Consider the following 27069-nt stretch of genomic DNA (forward strand, 5'->3'; position numbering starts at 1 on the left):
TTTTCTATTAAACACACAGCTCATCCTTAATAAATTTATATTGTTTACAAAATTCTACTTATAATATCTCCTGTACTACTTACAAATATAGACAACTGATATACAGTATGTGGAATTACTTCAAATGATACTATACAACTGGTATAACATTAATATTTACATTGCATTTATTTACTTTTCTTTTTTTCTTTTTTTTTTGTTTTCTTTTTTTTTACCCGTTCTGGATCCTAAGTAGCATAACGACCTGCTGCGTCTTAACCAGAGGCCCTTTTGCCACCACTTTTCAAAGTTCCTGAAGGGCCTTCACAGCTACCGTAGCGGTCCCAGGGCCCTCGAAGTCCCCACTGTACTTCACCCCTACAGGCAGTCCCCTACTTTGGCTGTCCAAACTCCTTAGACCAGGGGATGGAATTAATTTATTCACACACATTTTTTTAATTTACAATAACCTGCACTGGTCGAATGCCCTCTAACACTTCATTTATTTTCTCTGTTGCTGTTTATTCTCTTCTTGAATATCTGTACAGATTTTGGAAAAGGATCAAACACTACCCCTGGTAAACTGTTCCTCTCCTTCACACCCTTCCCAATGAATGAAAATTTACCCCAATCGCTTCTGCTAAAATTCCTTCTAATTTTATATTTGTGGTCAGTCCTGCCGATATAATTATTTTCCAACTGAAGCCTCTCACGGATATCTCCCCATGCTGCTTCTCCTGTATAGGCTCTATATAATCCTGTAAGTCTAGTTTTCTCCCTTCTCTTCCTTAAAGTTTCCCACCCAAGTTCCTTTAACATTTCTGATACACTACTCTTTCTCCTGAAATCCCCTGTTACAAATCTTGCTGCTTTCCTCTGCACACTTATTTCTTTTATTAGGTGTTCTTGGTGAGGATCCCAAACACTGTTTGCATATTCCAATAATGGACGAACCATACTCAAGTAACTTTTTTCTTTTAATTCTTTGTTGCATCCTTTAAGTAGCCTCATTATGACATGTAATGATCTGTATGCTTTCCCAACAATGTCATCAATATGACCCTTCCAGTGCAAATTACTTTCAAATCTCACACCTAAGTATTTGCACTTGCCATCTTTTGGGATAACTACCTCATCCAAAGTATATTCAAATTCAGTTTTAAAGCTCCTGTTTGTAAAAGTTGTAACAGTTGATTTGCCTCCATTAACCTTCATATTATTTTCTTCAACCCATTGTTGGATACTTTCAAGGTCCCTTTGTAATTCTGAACAATCCTCAATGTTGCTTATTTCTCTATAAACAATTATGTCATCTGCATACAATCTTATTTTTGATGTTATATTGTTCCCTAAATCATTTGCGTATATTAAGAAAAGTAACGGACCGATTATACTACCCTGTGCAATTCCCTTCCAAACTTTCTCTTCCTGAGATACATTATTTCCTACTTTGACTTTCTGAACCCTTGAATTTAGAAATGCTTTTATCCAACGTGTAACCCTTACGTCCAATCCTATTTCCTCCAATTTCTTTAATAATATTCCATGTTCCACTCTATCAAAGGCTTTGGAAAGATCTATGGCTATGCAATCTAACTGACCTCCTGAATCCAACTGATCTGAGTGCCTTTCATTCTCTCAAGAGATTTTACTTTGTGGTGGAACAGAAGTTTGCACTGTCCTGCACACCTTTTCAGTCTCATCCATAGGAAGGATTGAAAAGCAATAGAGAGCTGATCGATAGGTAGTCTCTCTCTTGCTCTAGAAAGAAAAGAATAATAGCAGAGAGGATTGTACTGACCTAGCATCACCTCATAATCTGCAGGCCTTCAGGCTGAGCAGCAGTTGCTTGATAGGCAAAGGCCTTTCAAAAACTGTAGTATCAAGGGGCTTCCGATGACAAAGCTCAATGTGTCATTATAAAGAGGAACAACGAATGTTCCTTGGAACAAGAGTCCGACCTACGTGTGAAGTAGTGCCCCCTTCAACAAGCTGCGTGGGTCTGGACACCTTGTGCAAGGTGCCAGTTCTACAAGACTGCTTGTGGTCAAATGAATTGCATAGATAGCTTTCTTTTGCAAATTTTGCAACATATGGACAATAAATACGTGGCTTGGAAATTATCGAAAACACATTCAACAGGATAGAGCAGAATGTCAGAATTTCAAAATGTCCAGGATCATCCATGCTGGATATCGGGAGAATCTCAAATTTAAGGCAGCCGAGCGCTACGTTTCTCGTTACTGGAGCTTGACTGGAATAATAGCAATAAGTTAATTTATTAGTATGTATTGATTAGGTGGTCAAACTAATAAATTAACTTACTGTTATTCCAATCAAATATCATTAATACGGATCAAAAATGATATTTATCACATGTAATACTGGAGCTCGAGCCGAGCACAAAAGATTCAGAAATCATGGGTGTGGATAGTGACCGACTTAATCTTGATGATGTATATATTTCTTTCGAATTAAGGAAGAAAATGTAAATCCATACTGACAAGATACTTTATTTATGTTAAAATTGCAGCCATGACCCATTTTTTAAAAACTTGGTGTATAGTTTCTGCCCTTTTTTCCCTCTTTTTCCTTTCTTTGTTTCTTATATGGGCCATGAGAATGTGGCATTGTTCTATGTTTGCTCACTAATACAAGTCTCTCAACATATGTGAATCCTCCTATGCACAAATATTAACATTTAGGACTCTCCATAGGGAAGTGTGTCACCTCCATAACAATTCTTTCCGGAACACTTTCAACAACACAAATATCACATCGAGATCTTTATACTAAAATTCCACTCAGTTTCTCAGGGTTTCTAACCAATTAACACACCAACATATACAATTGTAATTTCTGTTCCTACGGTCCATTCCCACGGATTTCTGGAAGTTAAAGTCACTACAGAGAAATCGAGGGGAGAGAAATTCTCATAAATAACAAGCACAGATTCATATAAATATTTTGAGAATGGCTAACAGAATTTTGTAATGATGCTGAACATCTGTTTGAAGGATCACAAGTGCTATATCAAATACCTAGGAAGCAATATTTAAATCTCAAATTTTCCATGAATAACTGGAGGAAAACAGAAAGCAGCTGATAACAGTCCAGCCTTCCTTTTCTTGCCAGAAAGTGCAAATATTTGCAGCCATAAGTTTCAAAGACCTGAATTAAAATCAGTAGAACAGTTTGAATTTGTAGATCAGATTTCATGTTATTATAAACAATTTTAAAGGAAGGAAATAAATTGCATGGCAATTTAGAAGCACATGACTGGTTGATGGTTTAAGAAACAGAAGAAACTTTGGAAGACCTAATAATGAAGTCAATGAAAATAAGAAATATTTTGAAGGTCAAGGATTATATAAATTTTCAGAAAAATTTACGAAATAGCATGAAAGTGTGAACACTTCGATGGAAGGTGTCAAATAGAGGTGGTCTATGAAAAAATTCCAAAAAGCAGTGCAAGAATAACTGGAGCCGAGGAATGACTTGCCGTCACTGACTAGAACAAATGCACCCGAGACACTTGATAACATGATCGCTAGCAAGGGCGAGCCACTTGTGTGGCACCGTGTGAATGCACCCATTTCTTTTCAGGTATTTCTGAAAGCAGACCTGTGTATGCCAGCTCTTATATTTCTCTCAGTCAAAATAATAATCAAATTTGTATTTAAGGGAAGGACAGTATTTTTAGCACTAAGAGTGACTAATTCTATAAAACATAGCATCTTTCATCATTATTAGCTTGATAAAACATTTACATTTGCTGCCATTTTCTTAATTCACAATATACTAGTACTAAATTTGAAGAGTTTTGAGGGAGACAGACAAGTTTTTAGCTACTGTCTGCAGACTGGCAGTTTAATAGCTCAGACTGTAGAGCGCAGGTTTAATCTCAGCTCAGTCAGGTGGTGTTTGAAGGCGTTCAAATATGTCAATCTCTTGTTGGTAGATTTACTGGTACGTAAAAGGACTTCAGCATCTCCAAAACCGTAAAAGTAGTTAGTGGGACATAACCTTGCACAAGATCCCTTTTACTAACAAACGACAATAACACAACATCAAGCATAAACTGTTATCAAAAAACACCACAAGAATTAAGCAAACATCTGATTTCTATGAAATAAAGAACCCAACCCTGGTTGTATCCCAAATTACTTTAAGGAACAAGTTTATGGGTTTTAGCAATTAATACGGTCAAAGATGATATTGTTCCAAGTGCATGAATTTAATAAATTTTAATGTTAGGCCTAGAATTTCAAAGGCATCTTATGTTTCAAGAGACCAAGATACCCGTACGTATGTTAAACTACTCCTGTACCTTTTGACCGAAAATGCAGTGATCTTACAATAGATCTTGTGTCTCAATTTCCAGTATTACCAATTACTGTATTTACTCTCCTACAAGACCCCATGCCTGTAACACCCTCCCTAATAATCGCAAGTCAAAGGAAAATTTTCTCTAATATAAGTATTTCTACCAACTTCAACTAAAATTGGTCACGAGTACAAGTGCCCATTACACCTGCGCCACAGCTAACCATTCTCCTACTCCCTCCCCTTCCATTGTCAACATGTGCCTATCGGCTAGTAGCTATTAAGCGCACAAGTCTGAAGTGTCTCTTGGCATTCAAATATCAGAAGTTCAGACTGTACAGAAAGAGTAAATGACCGTGTAATACAGCCTTGTTCAAGCTTAGTTATATATAAAATTTGCAGAAGAAAAAAGTTTAAGGGCAGCAAGTTGTAAATATGTGCAACATGTTTGATTCGGTATTGATGAAACAAAGGACAAACTAACGATAGCAAAGAAAACCTGCAGATTGTTATAACAACGTATGAGAATGTACTTCATGCATGGGTCACAGAGAAAAGAAACAACTGTCCCATTGTGACATATAAAATGTAGCAGTTCAAAGCATTTGAAATTGTGCAGAGCTACAGAATTTCAGACTTAGAAAGCAAGTCTAGTTTGTGTTGGAGGAGGGGCGTAAGTCCTACGCGCTGGAATGGACTAGATTACAGAGAAGAATGTGTGAGCAAGTATGAAAATACAATATTTTCATCTAACTGCCTATGTCCATGACAACTCCACATGGCGCCTACCACCTAGTGGCATGCACAAGTACTTTAAAACCCCACCAAACTCCACATACTTATTATATGCTCCCCCATTTTAGAAGACGAACATTACAAAAAAAGAGAGTCCTATAGGTATTTCTAATTTGAAACATGGGAAGCTGGGAGCAGGTAAAAGATATCTCTGAAAGGCTATAAAGTGTATGGGAATAACTGAACACTAGGAATAGTGTTTATTGCAGAAAAGCACCGTTAACTGGAGTGATGTTTGCTGCTTATCACCAGTCACGGTAAAATATTCCTCAAAACTTGACAAATTTTAATAACACTTAAACCACTTACCCACAAAGCACAGGACACTATCATTTCAGAATAAACTAAATTCCCTCCAGCAGCATCAAACCACACTCTGAGGATAGCAATACCTTTTACATCGTCACAAGTACTCCATTTACCTTTTCTTGAGCGTGAAGAAGCTTCTTCGCTTGGGTTCATCCTTTCGGTCTCCAGATGCTGGCAGCGTCTGAGAGCGTGAGGGTCCAGCCGAGCCCTGAAGATCGCACTGCACTGCAATGCGGCTCATCCACTGGTTCATCTCGTCATCGTCCTTTGCTTGAAACAGGTACTCTGCCCCATTTGATAACCTGTTGTGGGCAAACAGAGGATTAGTCTAATGCGATTCCAGCGTTCAGCACAGGAGACACGTAATTGACAGTTTATCTGCAGCCACTAATCTACGAGAACACACTGAAAATTTGTCAGCAATGCCTGTTCCACGTGTCTCGATCCTTTTAGATGTTGATTCTCATAGGGAACCTGAAATATTTAGTATTGGTATTATAAATTTACTCATTCGGGACAAATATTTCAGGTTTCCTATGCAAATCAACATCTGTATCATCTGATGGCCAGACAGACATCAATTTTTGGTAATGAGACAAAGTCTCTCATAGTGCATTGGCACAGCCGGTGGCTGCTTTTTCAAGTCAACTGTTTTCCAAGAACTTAGCAGGAGTACAAGTACTCACTCAATTATTCTGATTTGCGTCGTATATTTTTATATACGTACTTAACTTCCCGCAACCGTGACAAATTCTAGACCTTCAAAACATTCTCCACTCTACTTTAGCGTTCGACCGCAGCGCATGACCTTGAATGTGCCGCGCTGATCACCAGGAGCTGGCGGCTTTCTACTACAAATCTATTCGTCTGCAACTTCTAGATATTTTTGATCTTCGTATATTAGTTGATAGTGTTGTGACTTTGTGCATACAGAATGTGGTGTCGTGTCTTTGTGCCTATCAAAGTGTGAAACTGACCTCCAATATTCATGAACATTGTACATCTTTTTACGGCTGATGATGACCTGGACTAAGGTCGAAACCGGTCCCATTTAAATAGGAATGTGATTACTGCATTTCCTTCTTTTAAGTATTGAATAGGTTGAACCTCCTTTTCAATTATTTAATTTTTAACATCAATAATTTCAATACGGAACAATGAAGTTTTTATCTTTAAATATTAGCACAATGGGGCGAAACACTGGCAACCAGGAATGAGTCAGCTGGAAAATTTATAATGCCTAATAACGGACCATTTATATTGGTACTATGATCCATTACAAAAATATTTCTATAAAATGGTTACTTTTACTAAGAGCCATGTACAGTAGACGTGTTTTATAACTCTGTCAATGAATAACCATGAATTTTCTAAGAATTTGAAGGGTCGCATCCTTGCTATTCCAATTAAAATGACATTTCCTGTGCAGGTGGGGCTCAGAAGTATATTACGGTTGACCTTACAATTAGCTCAAGAGAGCAGGCCTAATGTTTTGAGACCATTCTGCCGATTTGAGAAAAGGTTTTGTAGATGCTAGTAGAATGTCATTCTGTCTTCACTATTTTCCAAGAACCAGTGATGTTAAACAGAGGCACTGTACAATAGAGTGCCACGACTAGCGATGTTAATAAAAAATAAAGCCCCGCAAATGTTGAGTTTTGTGCAAGCGCGCGTGCACATGGGGTGATTGGAAGCAGTGTGGTTACAGTGGTGTTCATTACTGTTAGGTCGCGAATGTAAGGCAATGCTTGATTTTTCATGTGAAATTGTGAGAAAAAAAGTTTTTGTGGATTCGGAGAAATACGGAACTCTGGACAATTTGCAAAACAAAACAGAACATTTAAAGACGCTGGAAAAAAAAAAACAACATGAAATAATGGTATTTACAGACGAGGAACGACAGAAAACATCAGAATGAATGAAAAGCTACTGGGCAATTAGGAAAGAAAACCTATCAAAGAGGACCAGAAAATGATTGAGGTGGTTCAATGAGGCCATAAAAGCTGAATAATAATAATAATAATAATAACAATAACAATTATAATAATAACAATTATAATAATAACAACAACAAAGTTCAGGAAAGACTGCCGACTTCAACGCTTTGAATAATTATTAAATATAAAATCATGAAGTACATTTAAATCTGTAAAATCGCTCAATTGAAATTTTCAGTAAGTGTCAACTTGTTTTTTGGCCCTATAAAATTTTGTCTGTGGAAAAAAATATAGAAAATTCTCTGAATTAAATTTTTTGTCATATTTTTCATGGGTGTTTTAGTTTTCCTGGAAAGTGGCCATATAAATGTCACTAGCCGAGGTCATTTGTGCCAATACTTTCAGATTACATTATTAATCTGTATCAGTTTCATTAAAATACTCATTTGTTTATGATTTACAAGGGTCGGCGGATGCAGAGTGGGCTTCGGCCTACAGGTAGGCACGGCTGGTCAGTCATCCGACACCTCTGCACTTTGACTGACCAACCGAGCAGAGAAGGGAGGTATTCGGGAGGTGGAGAGGGGCTGGTCCACACCGTCAGCTGTCCTGAGAATGGTTTTTCTTTCTCCTGCAGTAAGGTAAATGCCGGGGCAGTTCCTTGTATAGACTCTCTCACCTTCTCCGAGCATCTCCTTCACCGTAACAAATCTCCTGGCCTGAGAAATGCCTCCCCCTTCAGGGGAGAAATGAGAACATTTTAGTAGTAGTGGTGGTTTACAATATAACTTTAAATACTGTATATGGACTGTGTAATATGTTCACAGTGAAGTACACATAACTGCAGTCGCTTCTCAACTTTTCTTGAAATTCACGGTCCGCAAAAAATGTAAGTCAGCTAGCTTTTGCATGCATTGCAATACATTCATAATAACAGATTTTGTTTGGCTGGCCAAATCCTCTTTTCACCCCTCCAATAAATGTTTCAGATAAGATTCCCCCCACCCGCCCTCCTCTTCAGATAATATATCCGTAGAAACACCAGGCTAATCACATCCACTATCCATCTTTAATTGCAGCTCAACCGCTGCACTACAGCTAATGACTCAGGTCAGCGTACCTGGAGCAGACCAGCCTCGACTAGACAGCACTGCACAATCAGTGTGCCAATCTGTGCTCAGACATAAGAGACTCAACCATCTGTCACTTTACCGTTCCCATACCTGACGAAAGCGTTGCTTTTCTCACCACCTGATTGAGTGACCACTGGCATAAGTTGGCAAGCCCCTTCTTCAAGTGCTCTCAGAAAGTTGGCTATGATAACAGATTCTTGCTTTTGATGTTGCAGCATGAAACAGCTCAATAAAGAAACAGCTGAACTGAGTTTCTTTAGAAACCTTCCAGTCATGTGGATTTGAAATTCATATCATGCGGGTATCCTTACCCTTTCTCAAGGGATCTTAATGAATACATGTTAGTAGGTACAGCATTCAGACCGACTCATCCTACGTTCACATTTTAAACCCTAAATACTGTGTACTGAACTGTTTCTTGGCCCATGCGGTGCTGCTGTAGCGTGTGTTAGGTATGCTAAGAAACCCTGACCGTACCAGGCAAGCTGTTGTCCGAGATGGAAGTTATGTCGGACGAAACTTGAAACCCAAGCATTGGAATAGATTGTTCTACTCAAATCCTGCATGATCCCGAATAGAATCAAGGTTTCTGCTCGTTTTAGTTTCCTCTGTGTGAATTTTTAAGATTACCTCTGTATTTTTCATTGCAACCATGTACCCAGATTATCTTGGCTTCTGATCAACCTACAAGTAGTAAGTTTGTGGTTCACCAACATGAAATCAACCCAGAAAAAGGACTTGTTAGTATTAAGGAATTTTCAATACTTTCATGCAGCACAACACCCTTTGGGTGGTGGCTGTATGCAGAGGCACTACACCAAAGCAACAGTCCCTTTGCCTCACTGAATACAAATTGTGAGGTGAAGATAACGAGCAAGACTGAGGTTTTAGAGGCACTTGGTTTATAACTTCCAACATTCTTAACTAAATATGATTACAGTAGTAAAATTAGTTGCAATAGTTGCAGTGATCTGTTTCTCTCATGATTTCTTTCTTTTTTTTTTCTGCATTAATAAAGCTTAGAATATAGATGTATTGCTGTTAGTCTTCCAAGTTTAACCACGTCTTTCCAAATTCCTGTTAAAGTCACAATTTTCATACTATTCATTTTTAAAATACTACAGTGATTATAGCTTACTAGTCTCAAACCATAAAAAAGTAAAGCCTTAAAATATTTCTAATATGATTGGATTCACAAGTTATTATGCCATGCTCCAGAAAACAATACCTCACACCCAGGAATATTACCAACTAAACCTTAATTCTTTACCATTGAAGTATACAAAAGAACATCGATGGATTCATGTTCATTTTTATAACACAAACAGAAAAGTCCAAATAGGGGCGAAAACAATGTGATAACAGTCTTCCAGGGTGGATTTTTATCACAGTTTGAGAGCTTCAATAGAATAGAATAGAATAGATTTATTTATCATCAACAAGTTATTGTCCCAATTAAAGATGATTCAATAAAACATAAAATACAACAAATACACCTTAAATAAATAACACTAATTTCCTAAATAATTGACATTATTAGACTACATCAAGTAACATTTACATATTTACATATCTTACAGATAGGGCCTTACATTCATGAGGTCATTAGAGCACATCTGATTTTAGACAGGGGTGAGTGATAAAGGTCCACTGATTCACCCACCTCATTCAGTGATGTTAGTGCCCTCACAAGCCACGAGTTAGCCCGAGCCACAGTTCTCACTTTAAGCAGATGAAAAATATACCTTTGCCTAGTACTGCGACGAGGAACATGTAATGGAATCAGCTCCAGTAATGTTGAGCAATCCACTCTATTCATCAGACACTTATAAAGAAATAGGGCATTGGCACATCTGCGGCATGAGTGCAATGTCCTCACGCTCGCAGTCTCACAAAGAGACTCATAATTGGACGAAGAGAGAGAAATACCCAAACCCTTGTAGCTGATCCATTTCATGAACCTAATTTGGACTCTTTCCCAGTTTTGTATTAAATACTGCTGAGAAGGTAGCCATACCCTGCAACAGTATTCTAACGAAGGCCTGATTAAAGTGCAAAACAAAGATATTAGAGTTCTAGGAGAAACAAATTCGGCACAATTTAATTTCAGAAAGCCAAGTAATTTAAACCCTTTCCTAGATATCTTGTCTAAATGTTTTTCGAAGGGAAGACCGCAGCGGTTCGAAAGTGTCACACCAAGATCATTTATTTCATTTACACGAGCTATTTGGAAATAGCATAAATGGTAAGGGTAATTTACTGGTTCCAACTTACGTGAAAATGTAATTGCGTTGCATTTTGAAGTATTCAAACCAAGCAGCCACTTTCTATACCAGTTACTTAGGAGGTTTAAGTCCGACTGTAGCAACACACAGTCCAACTCACTATTGACCACCTTAAAGATCTTTAGATTGTCAGCAGAGAAGGCAATTACTGTGTTGTAGAACTGATGTTATATCATTTATAAATATGACAAAGAAAAGAGGGGCCCAGTAAAGAGCCTTGGGGGACACCTGAAGTAGGGTGGTACGGCTTTGACATAATACCATCAGCTTTTACTAAGCAAACCCTATTAGTGAGATAGCTTCTAAACCACTCCAAAGCATTTCCTCCTATCCTATATGCCGACAATTTGATGAGTAGAGCATCATGTTGAACTGAATCAAAGGCTTTGGAGAAGTCCGTGTAAACATCCATTTGTTGCCTCCTATACAGAGATTCTGAAATAAAATTGATATACACCGCCATACTGGAGACGGTAGAGCGTTTCTGTACAAAACTGCGCTGCGCTATATTAATATACTGTGAAACTGAACTGTACAATATCTTATACACGATCTTCTCCGCCACCTTTGTAATATACACGATCTTCTCCACCACCTTTGAAATCAGGGACAATAACACAACAGGCCTATAGTTATCAAACACCATTTTGTCTCCTTTCTTGAACACTGGTATGACTTAACCTTTCTTCCACTCACACGGAAACTACCCTGACGAGAATGACATATTTATTATGATACTAAGTGGCCTACCTAGCTCAGCTGCACATTCTTTCAATACTATTGTGGGTACGTATCTGGACCACATGATTTGGAGGTATCCAAAGATGCAAGAATTGAAGATACCTCTGCTGAAGAGGTCACTATTAAAGTTAGGCCTATATCACACCTGGACGAAGTGGATAGATTACACTGTGCGGCAGGAGAGTGATACTTTTCGAAGGTATCTGCAAAACTGTCCAAGATGCTCCTCTTGTCCTGTAATTCTTTCCCATCCTGAAGCATAGTAGATGGCAGGCGAGATGACCTCCATTTGTTGTTTACAAAATTCCAGAAACACTTCGGGTTGGCAGCTAATTTTGCTTCCATCAAAGTTATATAGTTTCTGTATTTTTTGAGCTGAAGACGCTTAAATTCACCACGTATGGTCGAAAATTGCACATAATCACTACTATGGCCCATTTTTTTAAAACTTCCTTCTTGCCCTCTCCTTTTCTTTTAATTTATCTATTACCTCAGAGTCGTACCAGCATGGGTACTTCCACATGCTAACTATCCGGGACAGTACAGCGTCTTATTACAGCGCGAAGGAAGTCATAGAAGAGGGTTAACGCCTCATCGATGGAGAGGGAGTCCTCGATTAAATTCCAGGGACACAACGAAAGGAGATCTCTCAATTGAGGAAAATTGGGCTTAGTCCATGAGAACAAACTTCCTCTGCGGTACGGGGCGCATAACTCGCGGTAAAGATAGAGTGAATTCTACAGGTCGATGGTCGGATGTAATTACCATCTCCGTCTCAAAGCAGTCCAAATGTCCACAGTACTGATCCGAGATTAGGACAAGGTCCAGGAAGTTCTCGTTTCTTGTTGGGAAGCGACACATTTGCTTGAGTCCAAATTCACTGACGATTTCGAGAAGTAAGAAGACTTCCGCACATCTTTGTTTTATAACGGGACCAGGATTCCAAGCCAAATGCCTGATGTTAAAGTCTCCACAAACTACAAGGATATCCTGCGGGTTCAAAATAGCTGTGACGTTGGCCAGTGTTAAGTGTTGCTCAAAGATTACTCATCCTAGCAGTCACTTCGTCCGGTGGCAGATAGCAGCACACTACAAACACAGACCTTCCTGGTGCTGGGGTGGCCTTGACCACGAGACACTCCCAGTCTCCCGCCAGCTCTGGCCGGGAAACTGGCCTTAGAGCAGATTTCATAGCAATCATAATCCCTCCCCCTTTCACTTTGCTACTATGGACTCAATGTCTGCCTTGATGAAACACACAGTAATCAGTAGACAACAGTTCATTATCACCAACAGAATCATTTAACCAACTTACAACTATACGAATACAATCTTTGCTGGCGTCACTGAAAGCGAGGGTTTTTTTTTTTGCTATCGGCTTTACGTCGCACCGACACAGATAGGTCTTATGGCGACGATGGGACAGGAAAGGGCTAGGACTGGGAAGGAAGCGGCTGTGGCCTTAATTAAGGTACAGCCCCAGCATTTGCCTGGTGTGAAAATGGGAAACAACGGAAAACCATCTTCAGGGCTGCCGACAGTGGGATTCGAACCTACTATCTCCCGAATACTGGCCGCACTTAAGCGACTGCAGCTATCGAGCTCGGTGAAAGCGAGGTTAAAGTCCATCAAAGAATTACACATGCTCCCTACATTTCGGTAGAAGAAATTCATACCGCTGTCATGCTGGGGTCCTGGGTTCAGATGGATGTCGCCGGACAAAGCCAACAGAAGCACACAAATCGCCGAGCCAGATATCTTTGGGGTAGAGTTCGTCTGTTGTTTTCTTGCTGACAGGCCGCCTGATTGTGACGTCACCAGATACATAGTTCCATTTAAAGCCAGCACGTGGGCCGAAATACGAAGCTCCGAAATATTCACAACAGCGTTTTCCGAACGGTTTTCATATTTCACTTCGAAATCTAACACATTCTCGTCCCGGAGGCAAACTTGGGACGGACGTGATACTACATTTCAACACTACTAATAGACAAAACACATGACTAGTCCCAGACGCCATCTTCAGTATGGTGTATGTCCTCCACGAGCATTTATCACAGCTTGGCACCTACGTTGCATGCTCTGTATAAGTCGACAGAGGTCATGTCACGGCATCAGGTCCCATTCTTCAATAAGAGCGCCTGCTCGAGGTCTTTGAGAGTCTGCGGTGGAACAGGACGTCCACGAACACTTCTGTCAAGCCTGTCCCACACATGCTCGATGGGATTAAGGTCGGGACTCACTGCTGGCCATTCCAACTCTTGAATGTTCAGTTCTCGCAAGACAGCTCAGGTGATGCGCACTACATGAGCCCTGGCATCGTTGTGCACAAGTACAAATTCAGGGCCAACACCGTATGCAGCAACCAACATATGGTGTAGCAGTATCTGCTCGATGTACCCCACAGCGGTAAGATTACCACGGACGACGACAAGATCCGTACGGCCATCAATACTGATGCCACCCCACACCATCACAGAACCTTGTCCGAATCTGTCGCCTTCCTGGACAACATTTGACATGTACTGCTCACCATGGCGACTCCATACACGTTGACATCCATCACGCTGTGTCACGGAAAATCTGGACTCGTCTGTGAAAAACACAGGTCTCCATTAATACCAATATAATGGTCCGCATTATCTGTATTATCTGATGGCCAGGCAGGCATCAATTTTTGGAAATGAGACATAGCTCTCATAGTGCATTGGCACTGCTGGTGGCTTCAAGTAGCCTATGCAGTGGCCTCCACGGTATGCACTAGCCTTGCGTCTTGGGTGGTGTGCTAAGTCCCAACTGATGAGCCTAACTTAGCACACGAGGGTGAAACGCAGGCAACCAAGAATGAGTTAGCTGGAAAATTTATAATGTCCAATAACAGACCATTATATTGGTATTATAAATTTGCTCATTCGGGACAAATATTTTAAATTCCCTTTGGGAATCAACATCTGTATTACACGTCTCCATTGGCGAAGTTGCCACTTGATGTGGGTATGGGCAAACAGAAGGCGAGCTGCACGATGTTGCTGCATTAAACGGGGCACTCTAACAGGATGCCTGGGTCGTAAGGACACTTCTCAACCTGTTCCTTACTGTCTACTCAGACACCGACTCTAATGACCCTCCTGAGGTCTTGTTGCAGTTCTCTGGCAGTTGCTGAATGATGCCGCTACGCACAGATGGTTGGATATCTGTCGTCCTGTGGGGTTGTCATGCATCCATGACGTTGTCCAACCCTCCTTGTGAACTGGCCTGTCTCATAGGAGCGATTCCACAAGGGTTGAATAACTGACGGAGAGACATTGACATCCACAAGAACACGATGAAAAGTCCATCCTTCCTGGATCAAAGCGACTGCCCTTGAGACTTGCACCTCGTTAAGATGTCTCATGGGATGTGCTGGTTTACATACGTGATCAAATGATCGCAGTAGCTTGTGTACCTCACAAAGATACACGGACGCAACGCTATTCAGTATTTTTTTTTAGGGGTCACCTGACAGTTTAATGCATGGTTACGCCTACATATGGAGTATAACTTTGATTATTTGACATATCCTGAGTAGCTAAGGTCTCAAGGTATGCTGTACAACCATTGGAACCCCATATACCATTTAACATTCACATACCAGGCGCAAAACATGTTCCCCTAATTTTTTTGAATGGCGTATTTTTAACATTCCACACATTTTTCACTACTGCTAAATTCAAAGCCTTAACTTAAAAAAAAAAAAAAATTCTGTACGTTGCACAAATAAGTCTTATGGTGACACTAGGATAGTAAAGGCCTAGAAGTGGGAGGAAGCGACCATGGCCTTGATTAAGGTACAGCCCCAGCATTTGACAGGTGTGAAAATGGGAAACCACACATCATCAGCTTCAGGGCTGCTGTCTGAAATGTGACCCACTTGAAAATGTCTAATTTTGAAGAATTTACCGTTGGGTAAACTCTGAGAGCTATTTTTACTGACAAGAGAGTACAGATTATTTGGAGAGAGAATAAAACCAATGTCAGGGGAACTCACTTGATCCTGAAGACATGTTTCTTCTTGGTGTAGTCGCTTGCCACAACTGTGGAGCCACCCCGCAGGTCGATGGGGTTCTCGTTCTTGAAATAGCTGTCTGGAGTAGTCTTATAGGTCTTCTGATCTTTGTAGAACATCAGAAGATTGCTGCGAAGCACAACGTAGATTTTGTCCCACGACCTGCGACAAACAAGATCAAGCCAGGGTTCTGAGATTCTCTAAACTGGATCCAAAGAGCAATATACCAACCCATACTTTGTTTTCTCTTATGCGTGTGTAATAAAACGTTAGGCTTAATTTTGACAACTTCAGAAATAATTTTGAATAGCACCTTGTTGCCACACATGCAATAGCAACTGTCAAAAATATTAGAGAGCCCAGACGAAAACAAAACTACTGCCACAAATCAAACTGTAGTGCCATAGTATCGGATATTCCACTAAGAAGAGATTTTTTTTTTTTTTTGCTTTAAGTCGCGCCGACACAGATAGGTCTTATGGCGACGATGGAACAGGGAAGGGCTAGGAGTGGGAAGGAAGCGGCCGTGGCCTTAATTAAGGTACAGCCCCAGCATTTGCCTGGTGTGAAAATGGGAAACCATGGAAAACCATTTTCAGGGCTGCCGACAGTGGGGTTCGAACCTACTATCTCCCAAATACTGGATACTGGCCGCACTTAAGCGACTGCAGCTATCGAGCTCGGTCTCCAAAATCTTTAACGTTGCATTTAAATTGAGGGTAGTTGTGTCCTAGTTTAGAGGGTGGTGTTTGTAGTAGTAATCTCAAAGTAGGAAATGTGGAAGATGAAAGGGCCAACTTTAAAAGCGCGGCAGAGAGTGCCTGTGGTAGAACATCGAGGCACCGTGATGGAATGAGGTGATAAGCAGCGAAAGAAATCTCGACAAGGAAAGAATAAAGATATATAAAAATAAGAAAAAGCAAAAATCAAAAGCGAGCATTTTGATAATAAAACGAAATTTAAGAAATTATTATAGAAGAAAAATTAGTAAGAATTTACACTAAAGACGTAAACAGATGGAGTTGGCAGTAAAAACATGCTGTATGGAATTGTATTTAGTAATAGGAAAGGAGTTCATAGAAAGCTGATGAAAGAGGAAGGTGGAGAGTTGAAAACAAATCCAGAAGAAGAGGAGTATTTTGATGAACTCCTGAATATGAGAAACTGCAAAGACAGTAGTAATACGGTGTGATGACTCAAGAGTAGAAGGCTATGTAAGAATGGAGATAGAATTAGCAGTGTGTAAAATGAAAATGGGTAATGCACCAGGAATGAATGAAATAAGTGTGGAAAAGGCTGCTGGACCTGTTGGACTACAATGGGTGTACAGATTATTGAAGTGCATATGGAAACAGAGACGTGTGCCAGAAGACTGGGGAGAGGAAATAGCAATATATCCTTTAAGGGGAACAAAAGAGTATGTAATAATTATAGGGGAATCACACCCTTCACAAATGGCAAAAATACTGGAAGGGATATTAGAGAGGAAAATAAGAAGAAAGAGTTGCAAGAGGAACAGGATGGCTTTAGAAGTGGAAGTTCTACAGTGGACAATAAATGGAAAAGAATTGGGAATATGGACAGAATCTAGTCATGATATTCATAAATCTAAACAAAGGTATATAATAGTGTTCCCAGGAAGAGGGTTTGGGAAACAGGGTACACAAACTGTAAGCAATGGTGCAAGCAATGTACAACAACTGCATCAGCAGCGTACAGACGTCGGTAGGGAAGACAAACTGGTTTAGAAATGAAAACTAAGACAGAGGAGGGTACTATCAGCTCTTTTGTTTCTAATGACTAAGGAGGAAATTATAAAGGAGACTAAGGAAGCACGTGTAAATGGGGAGATAAAGTTACAGTAAAATGTAGCTGTAATGAACACCAATATAAAACTGAAATGCTCAGAACTGCAAAAGTGTGTGTTAAAATATTTCATTTTAATGAATTTTGAACTTTCAGTATAACGAATTAATATTTCTATATTTAACTACATTTTCAAAATATAATTGCAATCGTCCTATTTTTAGTTACCAAGCATTTTGTACTACACATTTGTATGCAACCAATAGCAGACAGCACACTCATTAGAACACGCAGTAGGTGAAACTAACATTTTGTACAGTAGAACCTCGATTATACGTTCCCAGAAACGTTTTCCCATATTATTCATTCAAATTATGTAGTCCTGCGAGCATCCTAATTAAATCACATTGTGACAACCCCGCATTATCCGTTCCTCGAAGAAACTATTTCCCCTATCAACCGTCCAGAAATTTCAGTCCCATCAACGCAAAATCCTAGATCACGCATTTTTCAAGAAACTATATCTCAGGAAAGGAGGACTACGGCATACTTATGGATCTTGGTGTTAACGCCCCGTCATTGCGGTAATTTGAGGAAGTACTATACTGGAAAAGCAATCGGCAGTTAACTTGCATAAGGGACCATCTTAGCATCGCAATCATAAAGCAGAGTGTGTCCACAACTGTTGGAAGGAGACAGAGCACATTTCGACAGCTCTACTTGAAGACGGAACGAGTTTCATCAAATGTTTGTCTACATTATGTCCACTGTTAGATGTTTATTCTTACTTTTTTTGAGTGTATTGCCAAACAGGTTTTCGGCACTTCCCTCAGGGCACTGTATAGTCATTGAGATTCCAGGCGGGAATCAAAACTGCTTCTTCTTAAGTAACACAAATTTAGTATTTTGATATTATCGAGACCAGAACAGGTGTTGCACCTTACATATATACATAAAGCCATAGGAGGTTCTGCGATTGCCTATTATTGTTTTGGTCCTAATATAAGACTGGGAATTTCACGTTTTTGTGTTAAAATGTTATAAAAACCGCAGTTGTTTTAGCTGCACACATTACATTTAAAAACTTTTTATCATTTCGCACTCGTACCGACTTTTACAGTGAGCGCGCTTTCCAGCTGAGCCCAAGGTCGCGAATAACCGTAATTTAGGAAATTTTGATATTTTTTTCTTTCGAATTTGATTGTCATTAGTGACGGGCAGAATTGAATATAATGCATTCAAAAACTTGAGAATCTATACTTACATTGGAAACCATACTCGAGTTAACAAAGTCGATGTAGGCCTAATTTACGTGGTACAAGATTTCCATAAACTGACTATGAGCAGTATGCCGGTGGCCAAATTACAATGGAAGATAAAAAATTAAAAAAAGGGATTTCGCCATCATGTTGGGCGCTTTTGTATCCAATGTGCTTTATTTTATTAGATTAGAGAATTGCAAACTACTTGTGGTTGATTGTTGTTTGGCTTGGTGTTATTAGGTTTTTCGAACAGTTTGACTGATCAAAGTTGCTGAACTGAAAGAAGTTTTCAGAGTAAACTGACGAAGTTTCCTTGGTAAAACTGAATGTAAAGTTTCGAAACTTTGAAGCCGGCCCCGCGGTCGAACTTGCCTGCCTTTCACCCAGAGGGCCCGGGTTCAATTCCCGGCCAGGTCAGGCATTTTTACCCGATATGAGGGCTGGTTTCAGGTTCACTCATTCTACGATTACCTTTAATTGAGGCGCTATTTAATGAGAGGATTTGTCACTGACCATGCGTCACCTCGTAATCTGCAGGTCTTCGGACCAAGCAGCGGTCGCTTGATAGGCGGAAGGCCCATTGGGGCTGTAGTTTGGTTTAGGAGTGTTTGTAAGATTGTAAGTGTACATATTTCTTTTTTGTGATGTTTAGCCAAATTGTTGATGGTTCATTCGTTCCCGTATTTTCCGTTTTCCCGTGTTGTACGCTTTTTTTCCGTGGTCCCTCCGAAAACGGAGAATCGAGGTTCCACTGTAATATCAGGGGAAGGCAAGCAAACCAAATGCCAATTCTGATCGGCAGGTTGCCTACCCAACAGCATGTGAAAATCATTACTTATTTTTACAGCAAATTCATATTTTATTGAGTTATGGAATACCTCATTATGTAGGATTAATTTCTTGGGAAAAAAACACAAATGAAAAACCAATTTCCGGTGTAATATTGCCTTGGAGAGACAGTGTCAACATACTGGATTTATGTTCTGTGCTGCATGGAGATCACTGAAAGAAGAATCGTTGCAAACTGCTTTAGAAAAGCTAAAGCAGTTTATGATCAAGACATCACAGAAAGTGGAAGTGTTGCATGATACAGAAACAGAGGAAAACTGGAAGAGTTTGTGTAAAAAGGTGGATATGCCGACAAGTGTGAATCTTGCTGACTACGTCAACCTAGATTGTGATGGGATAGTGCAGAAAGAAATCACTGATAAGACTGTGGCAGACAGAATGATGCAAGTCCATGCGATGATTAACTGCAAAAGGAAGATGTTACGGAATGTTGATTCCCATAGGGAATCTGAAATGTTTGTTCCGAATGAGTAATCCCCACACTTCGAGACATCTTCCTCTTAATACCAATATAAACGTTTATAGCTTTGACTTGTGCAGGCAACAAACATGGCATGTAGTCTTCAAAATTTTCTTCTGCCATGAAGTGATGTGCCAGAATCTGTATTAAATTCATGTAGGGGTGATTTGTGACCATCCTGAATGTTCTTTAGCGTCTGGGGTGTTCAGAAAAAAATCAGACTTAAAAAAATCCAGAATACATTGGAACAACAAAAAAGTTGATATGCTGAAAATTTACAGAAAATCTCTTGCAATTATTGTATATTATTATTACTTTGTGTGCAAATATCCTAATTATACTATCATCTTTTAACTGTAAATTCATGCTGAAGTAATTAGATCCTGCAATGGATATAACAGGAGAGTTCTTAAGAATCGACTTATTTCGGTATAACAAAATTTCACTATAACAAATTAATTTCTGAGGTCCACAAAATTTTCTTATAATGGTATTTCACTGTATTAATATTTGCAGACGGTATTGTGGTCTGGGGAACGAACAGCAAAGTAGTGCAAGAACAACCTGATGCACCGAACAAGATAATTGAAAAATATGGTATTAAATCGGTGCAGAGAAAGGCATGGTGATATCAAGGGGAGAAAGAGCCAAGGAAAAGGCATTATGATTTTTTTTTTTTGTAGTGGCTTTACGTCGAACCGACACAGATAGGTCTTATGGCGACGATGGGATAGGAAAGACCTCGGAGTTGGAAGGAAGCGACCGTGGCCTTGAGGTACAGCCCCAGCATTTGCCTGGTGTGAAAATGGGAAACCACAGAAAACCATCTTCAGGGCTGCTGCAGTGGGATTCGAACCCAGTATCTCCTGGATGCAAGCTCACAGCAGATTATGAAAATGGTCAATTCAAATACCTAGAGAGTGAATAAATGCAGAATACAAGGCTGGATTAAGCAAGATGGTGGAATAGAGCAATGCATTCTACTAGAGCGTAAGAAACTTTATCTGGAATAGGGAAGTACCAAGGAAGTGTAAAGAGATAATTTACAAAGTGTACCCATACTGACTCTTGCAGCTGAGACCTGGACAATACAAGTAGGGCGGAGAGTAGAATTCAAGCCAGTGAAATGACATACCTAAGAAGTACGATAGGAAACAAAGAAGTTGGGAAGCGAGTCTGAGAGAATTGATAAGATAGTTTGGACATGTAATGAGGATGGAGATGAAGTTTGAGGCAGCAAAGAGCGAGAGGGAGACCTACAACAAGTTGGATTGATTGAACAAAGAGCAATGGTGGAAGGAGAGAAGTGCCCTGAACCGTCAGGACCTGCATTGGGGGAAAAAAGGAGGATGAAGAATCTTAAAGCAAGCAAGCAAGCGCTAGGTGTGTCGTTTGCTCAGAGCTATTTTGCCTGCACTGTATTGGCCTAGTGTGATAATAGATTTACCGTAGATGGTTATTGTGTACTCCAGTCGGTCAGTTTTTAAGGCATGTTGAAGTGCTCAGAGTATGTACATGGGCTGAGCGGCTGCTGCCTGCTCTCTAGCTACCCACCTGTTAGATGCCTTTTTGGTAGTGTTCTCCCACTCGTGTTTCCTCACCAGCAAGCCCTCCATGTGCTCCTCCTCTGCACCTGGGCTTGGCCGTTCTGTGGAATGATATTTATATTAAACGAACTGAATGATTCTCCACTGTTTACTTTCTACAACATGCTCCATACAGAACAATACTTTTTAATATACTTCACTATCAGTTTTTAGAAATTGCATTCTGAAAATTCAAGATAAACATGCTCATGCCATCTAAACACAAGTAAAACTATGAAAATACTAAAAGTCAGCATAAGAATTGTCAGGTGAAGAACATTTGAAAACATCCAAGATAATGAAGCTGAACCTGGAAGAAAGACATCTACAATAAGAAAACACACCAAACAAGAATTTCTTGTGATCAAATACTTTCTGCATACATTGACCTTAAGAGGAAAGAAATGAAAGTAAATTATAGTCTGTGCAGCATCTTATAAGGTCCTGGACTGAAAAACTATGAAGTAGAATTCAGAATCAGAAGAACAGTAGGAGACTATCCGGCAAGGTACATGCAAACTCCTTATCACTCTTATAACTGAGAAGACAATTTCTGTGCCTCTTCTATAACAAAACATTTCAACAAAAAATGCTTTCGTTCCTGGAAACACCAAAACACCGAGTATGAAGAAGTTTGCATATGCCTGCATAGAATCTTATTACAAATAGGTTTTAAAACATGGCTCTGTAAAATCCTTTTGTTTATTCCCGGAATTGACAAATGTATTTATTTGGTATCCTCATTCACCTTAAACTGTGCTGGGGCATCAAAACTTGTTTTAAAATGAAAAACAAAACAAAAATTAACTCACCAGCTGCCCTCTCAAGGTTTGACTCATCATCGCTGTGGGCACCAGCTGAAGGGCTCTTGGGTGCCCCAGACTTCTTCCATCGGAAGCTCCTGAAGGGCGATTTGGAGCGAGAGCGGTCTTTCTTACGATCCAAGGACTGCGCTCCATCTTTAACGCTCAGCCTAGGTGCTGCTCCAAGGCACGCAACATATGTCAGTAACACTCGAGTGTTCTCAAAGATTGAATCTTATGATAAACCACCTTTCTCACCTTCCAACACTTGACCCAGAGGTAAACAACTATAAGGAAGTGTGAAACTAGCCTATCCTCTTTCTGGAAGGAGTACAGTATACAATGTACCCTGACTGTCAGTGTCACTGAGAAAACCTGAGTGGAAACACTCAAGCTGTAAATGTGGTATTCTTGGCTACACTTCCCCCGGCGAGAACTCTCACAGTGTATGCATGTATATTGTCTGTCATATTTAGCAGTTTCAGGATGGTACCTTAAGAGTTTACAGTTTACTTAAAAGACTGATCCACCAGTCCTACAAAGTGTTTTCATTTTTGACTAATTAAATTAAACCATGAATGTTTATGTCCAAGCAGTTCGAAGTTGTCATCGAGAGAATCTGATTTTGCTTGTCTTACGAATACATTAATTTGGTTTTGTTGCAGGTTTAATTCAGAATTAGTTTTGTTGATAGTTCATGTGTTTCTTCTTCCCCAAACCATCATTTTTTTTTTTTTTAATTTAAAAAAATTCCTTTCCTACATATGAATGGCTGGACCAAGTTCAAGGCTGATAGTCTGAGATTTTACTGCTGAAAGCGATTCCGACTGTGTGGAAAGTGAAGTCACAGACGCTCAGTGAATCCGACACCGGATGCGCAGCGATACCACAGTCTAATGCTCTGATGATTTTCATCCGAGGCAACTACAGTGCTCCAAGCGGCGAAGTAGAGGCAACTTTCTAGCAGACAACAGGGAACAAATTACCACTACAGTCTAAAATGGTCATAACTTCTGAACCATTCATGCAAATAATGTCCTGACAAGGTTATTGTAATCCTTATGAAATAGTGGAGGAGGTCAAACAATTTATATCGGTGAGGATTTCGAGGATAATATCGAAATATTTATTTAATCTTAAGGAGTTATTTTTCTTCACCGTGGACTATAACATAAAATCGCTTTTAGAGGGCAACCGGTTCGAAATAGGTATATACCATCAAGGACTTTTCTGTATAGGTTTCTATGCTCTACAATTCGTACGCTTACACTTGGGGTCTATCGTTGACTGTTTACGCAGCGTAAGCCAAGAAAGCAAGTGACCAACCATGGTAGAGCGCTGGCCTTATTAGCCCAACTTGGCAGGTTCGATGTCGGTAGACCGCAAGTGTAAGCGTACAAAAACCTCTACGAAAAAGTCCGATGGTATATACCTATTTCAAACCAGTTGCCCTCTAGAAGTGATTTTATGTTATAGTCCGCAGTAAAAAAACATAACTCCTTAAGATTAAATAAATATTTCAATATCATCCTCGAACTCCTCATCGAAATAAATTGTTTGACCTCCTCCACTATTTCATAAGGATTACAATAACCTTGTCAGGACATTATTTGCATGAATGGTTCAGAAGTTAGTGGTAATTCGTTCCCTGTTTGCTAGCAAATTGCCTCTACCTCACTGCTAGAGGTGCTAGTGTCGCTCCAGCTGTCAAGTGGATGAACCTTCCTCTTATTAGAGCTTCGCGACTGTATATATATTAGACTGTGGCGATACCTCACAAGTGAATTGCAGTACACAAATCATAAAGATATCAATTTAATTTTCATAGTTTTTATGTATTAGCAAGATTCTTTTATTTTGAATATTTGGTAAACTGTTTATGTGGTGATTTTTTAATATTCTGACTGCAAAATTATACTGAAATATTTTGGCCTCCTTACAACAGACCTTTGCTGATAGGCCAAGTGCAAGAGGCTTATATTCAAAATTATGTAGTTTTGACAAAAATTATACGTAAAATAGTGTAAAGAATTAAAGTTCACATGTTTTAAAATATAGAGTTTAAGTCTGTAAAACTTGAAGTATATATGTAAAGCTGAGAAGCAAGTTACAATATACATACAACTAAAACACAGCCAACAATTTTAAAAATGAAGAGCTTTCTGATAGCATTGAATCCATCAAAATTACTTCTAAAATGTTTGAGATGGGTATAATTAAGAAGAGGAATTAGACATTATTATGGAGATTAAACATGGCAGCATGAAAGTATCTTAGGAATGAAAAAATGTTTACCTCCCAAGTCAAGCTTGCAGGAGCTGCCATACAACTTCAACTAACAGTAAAGTTAATTAGTTTGAGACCAGTTCATATCATTTCTTGGAAATTCTTTATTCCTATTGAATACAGGTGGAAAGATGGCTTCTTGTTGTAGATATAATCTTTGAGAAAACACAGGGACACAAGGCATTTGATCCCACCACCTGAGCTGAGAAACAGCTACCACGGATTGCAGTGTTGGATGAAATCAGCTCCTTTTAACTACTTGAGACCATAAACCATATCGTCTTTGGATCTACCCATGAAAAGTAGCAGCTGTGGGATCGTACAAAGATAACTTGGCTACTCAGCATACCAGGACCCTCAATGGATTTCAATTAGAGAAATTTACCCTGCAAACAATTACACATTCTCGTTTATCTCTGAATTTGGCTACATGTATCCGGGTATACTGAACAGTCTCTAAGGAATCCAATACTCCCTCCCATTCTGAATATTTTACATACAACACAGTAATCATCCAACACTTAGATTTTGTGATAACCACGTGGGAATTAGTTGTGCTACCATTTCCATGCCTTGTGTTATACTTACTGCCACCAGAAGTCTTTGTTAAGGCGGAAGCTGATCAGTCTTCATGCATCATGCATTAACTATCACTTAAAGCTACGCTATATATATTTCAATATCAGAAAAGCCTCCAAACTACTTCAGATAGCAATTTACTGAATCCATGGACCAAATTTAGTGCAATAAGGTTACGGTGCAAAATTCTATTCGATCTGCCACTGTAAATGTTCAGCAGCAAAGCTGGTTCATTCATAGTCTGCTTAGCGAATGTTCAATCTCCTGCTCGCAGGTTTGAAACCAGGACGACGGATCAAAAGCACCACACAACACTTTTTTTTTTTTTTTTTTTTTTTACAAAATTTACTAGTAACAAAAACAAAATTTGCACAAGGAAACCACAGCTTTTACGTATTTTTCAACATATACACCAAGTCTCTCGAGGGATTTCTTCCATGGTAACACCAAGCTGAATATGCCTAGTACATACAGCCAACTGCACAAGACTGATTTCAAGTTATCTGAACCTAAAGGTACGATTACGAAGTAGTCAATCCCCCATCATACAGCCCAGACCTTGCGCATTTTAATTTTCACCACTTTGGGCCACTGAAGAAATTCCAAGAAGGTCAATGCTTTAGTTCAGGTGTTAAATTCCCAGAAAAAGGATCTGTATTCAACTTGGTGTCATGATGGGTGAAATGTTTCATATGTTGAAGCATTTGTAAAACCTGTGCATAGCACGTGTGAGCACAGAGAGATTATCCACCTCAAAAGATCGGCCTCCTAATCAGTTCATATGAACAATATTTATTTTATATTATGTTTGGATTAAGCAGGGCTTCAGTCGTAACTCAACATGTCATACGATCAGTCGTTTACGAGTTATGGGAAGAGCCTTACTTGGCACAACCCATGTTGAGTAGCCCATGACGACGTGCCTGTGGAGTGCATTACCTACCCACTGATCTCTTCCCACATGATTGGGAACACACTGTAAATTTTAATTTCTTTCCTACCAATAAAATATTTCATAAAAAATACAGTTACTGTTCGATCCGTCCTAGCGTAACCTACTTGCCGTGATAAAGAAAAAAGTCAGGTGCATTGTTAAAACAATGATTTCTTTTTTTTTTTAATTTCTTTTAGTGTTAAAAACTGTATTTTGTGTTAATAATTTTAAGAATATTTGCTGATAACACTAGTGGAAAGGAAGCTACTCTATTATGCCAAGCAAGAAGTAGCAAGAGCAGTAAGCATGTGGCCAGCCTAAAGCTAATTTCTCTTTGCTATTCTCATCTGCTCAGGTTATTAATTTTCAACTCCTGTAAACCAACAATACTGAAAGATACCCTATGAGACTATCAACAATAGCGCTTTCTTACCTTATGTATGAACTACAAGGGCTGTTCAACAAGCACAACTCTGCGGACATGCCACAAATGTATAAAGGTAATACGGTCTAGATCTCCCACTTACGCATGAAAAGATATAAGCTAGCAACAATATTATACCATTCTACATTTTATACAAGAAGATCCTTATTTTGTACTAACAGACATACAGGAGAATAATTTAGGAGAAACCTGGAAAGTTGCCATAAACATCCCAACCCAGTAGAAACTGATGAGAGAGAGAGAGAGAGAGAAATATGGATGTATTGAATTAGGTTTACCTATCATGGTAATATGAACTATTTCCTTAACCAGTGATATGGTATTCAACATATTCTCATTAAAGAGTAAAATGGATTGCTGGTCATGCATAGATTTTTTGAACTGAAAAGACTGTGAGATAAGAAATGAATTATCCAAAGAACAAGTGTGGGGAGTTGAAGAGAGTAACTTCTGTGTGTGTAAGGACAAGGTATTGACATACATTCTGCCACTGCCAGTTGATAGTGATT

At 39.3% G+C, this 27069-nt stretch overlaps 1 protein-coding gene across 10 annotated transcripts in view; it reads right to left on the reverse strand.

Moving 5' to 3' along the window:
* Positions 1-27069, reverse strand: part of beta-Spec (spectrin beta chain) — a 636597-nt gene that overhangs the window by 37478 nt on the left and 572050 nt on the right. For 6 of the 10 annotated variants that reach the window (XM_067155514.2, XM_067155510.2, XM_067155511.2 and 3 more), the window contains 4 exons: positions 22326-22493; positions 21482-21575; positions 15533-15712; positions 5523-5711 (listed from right to left, as the gene is read on the reverse strand). In XM_067155514.2, the coding sequence (XP_067011615.1) occupies positions 5523-5711; positions 15533-15712; positions 21482-21575; positions 22326-22493 (631 nt within the window). The remainder of the gene's footprint in view (positions 1-5522; positions 5712-15532; positions 15713-21481; positions 21576-22325; positions 22494-27069) is intronic. The other 4 variants (XM_067155517.2, XM_067155515.2, XM_067155516.2 and 1 more) reach the window with 1 other exon arrangement.

The sequence above is a fragment of the Anabrus simplex genome, chromosome 11, assembly GCF_040414725.1.
Source record: "Anabrus simplex isolate iqAnaSimp1 chromosome 11, ASM4041472v1, whole genome shotgun sequence".
Taxonomy (NCBI): Eukaryota; Metazoa; Arthropoda; class Insecta; order Orthoptera; family Tettigoniidae; genus Anabrus; species Anabrus simplex.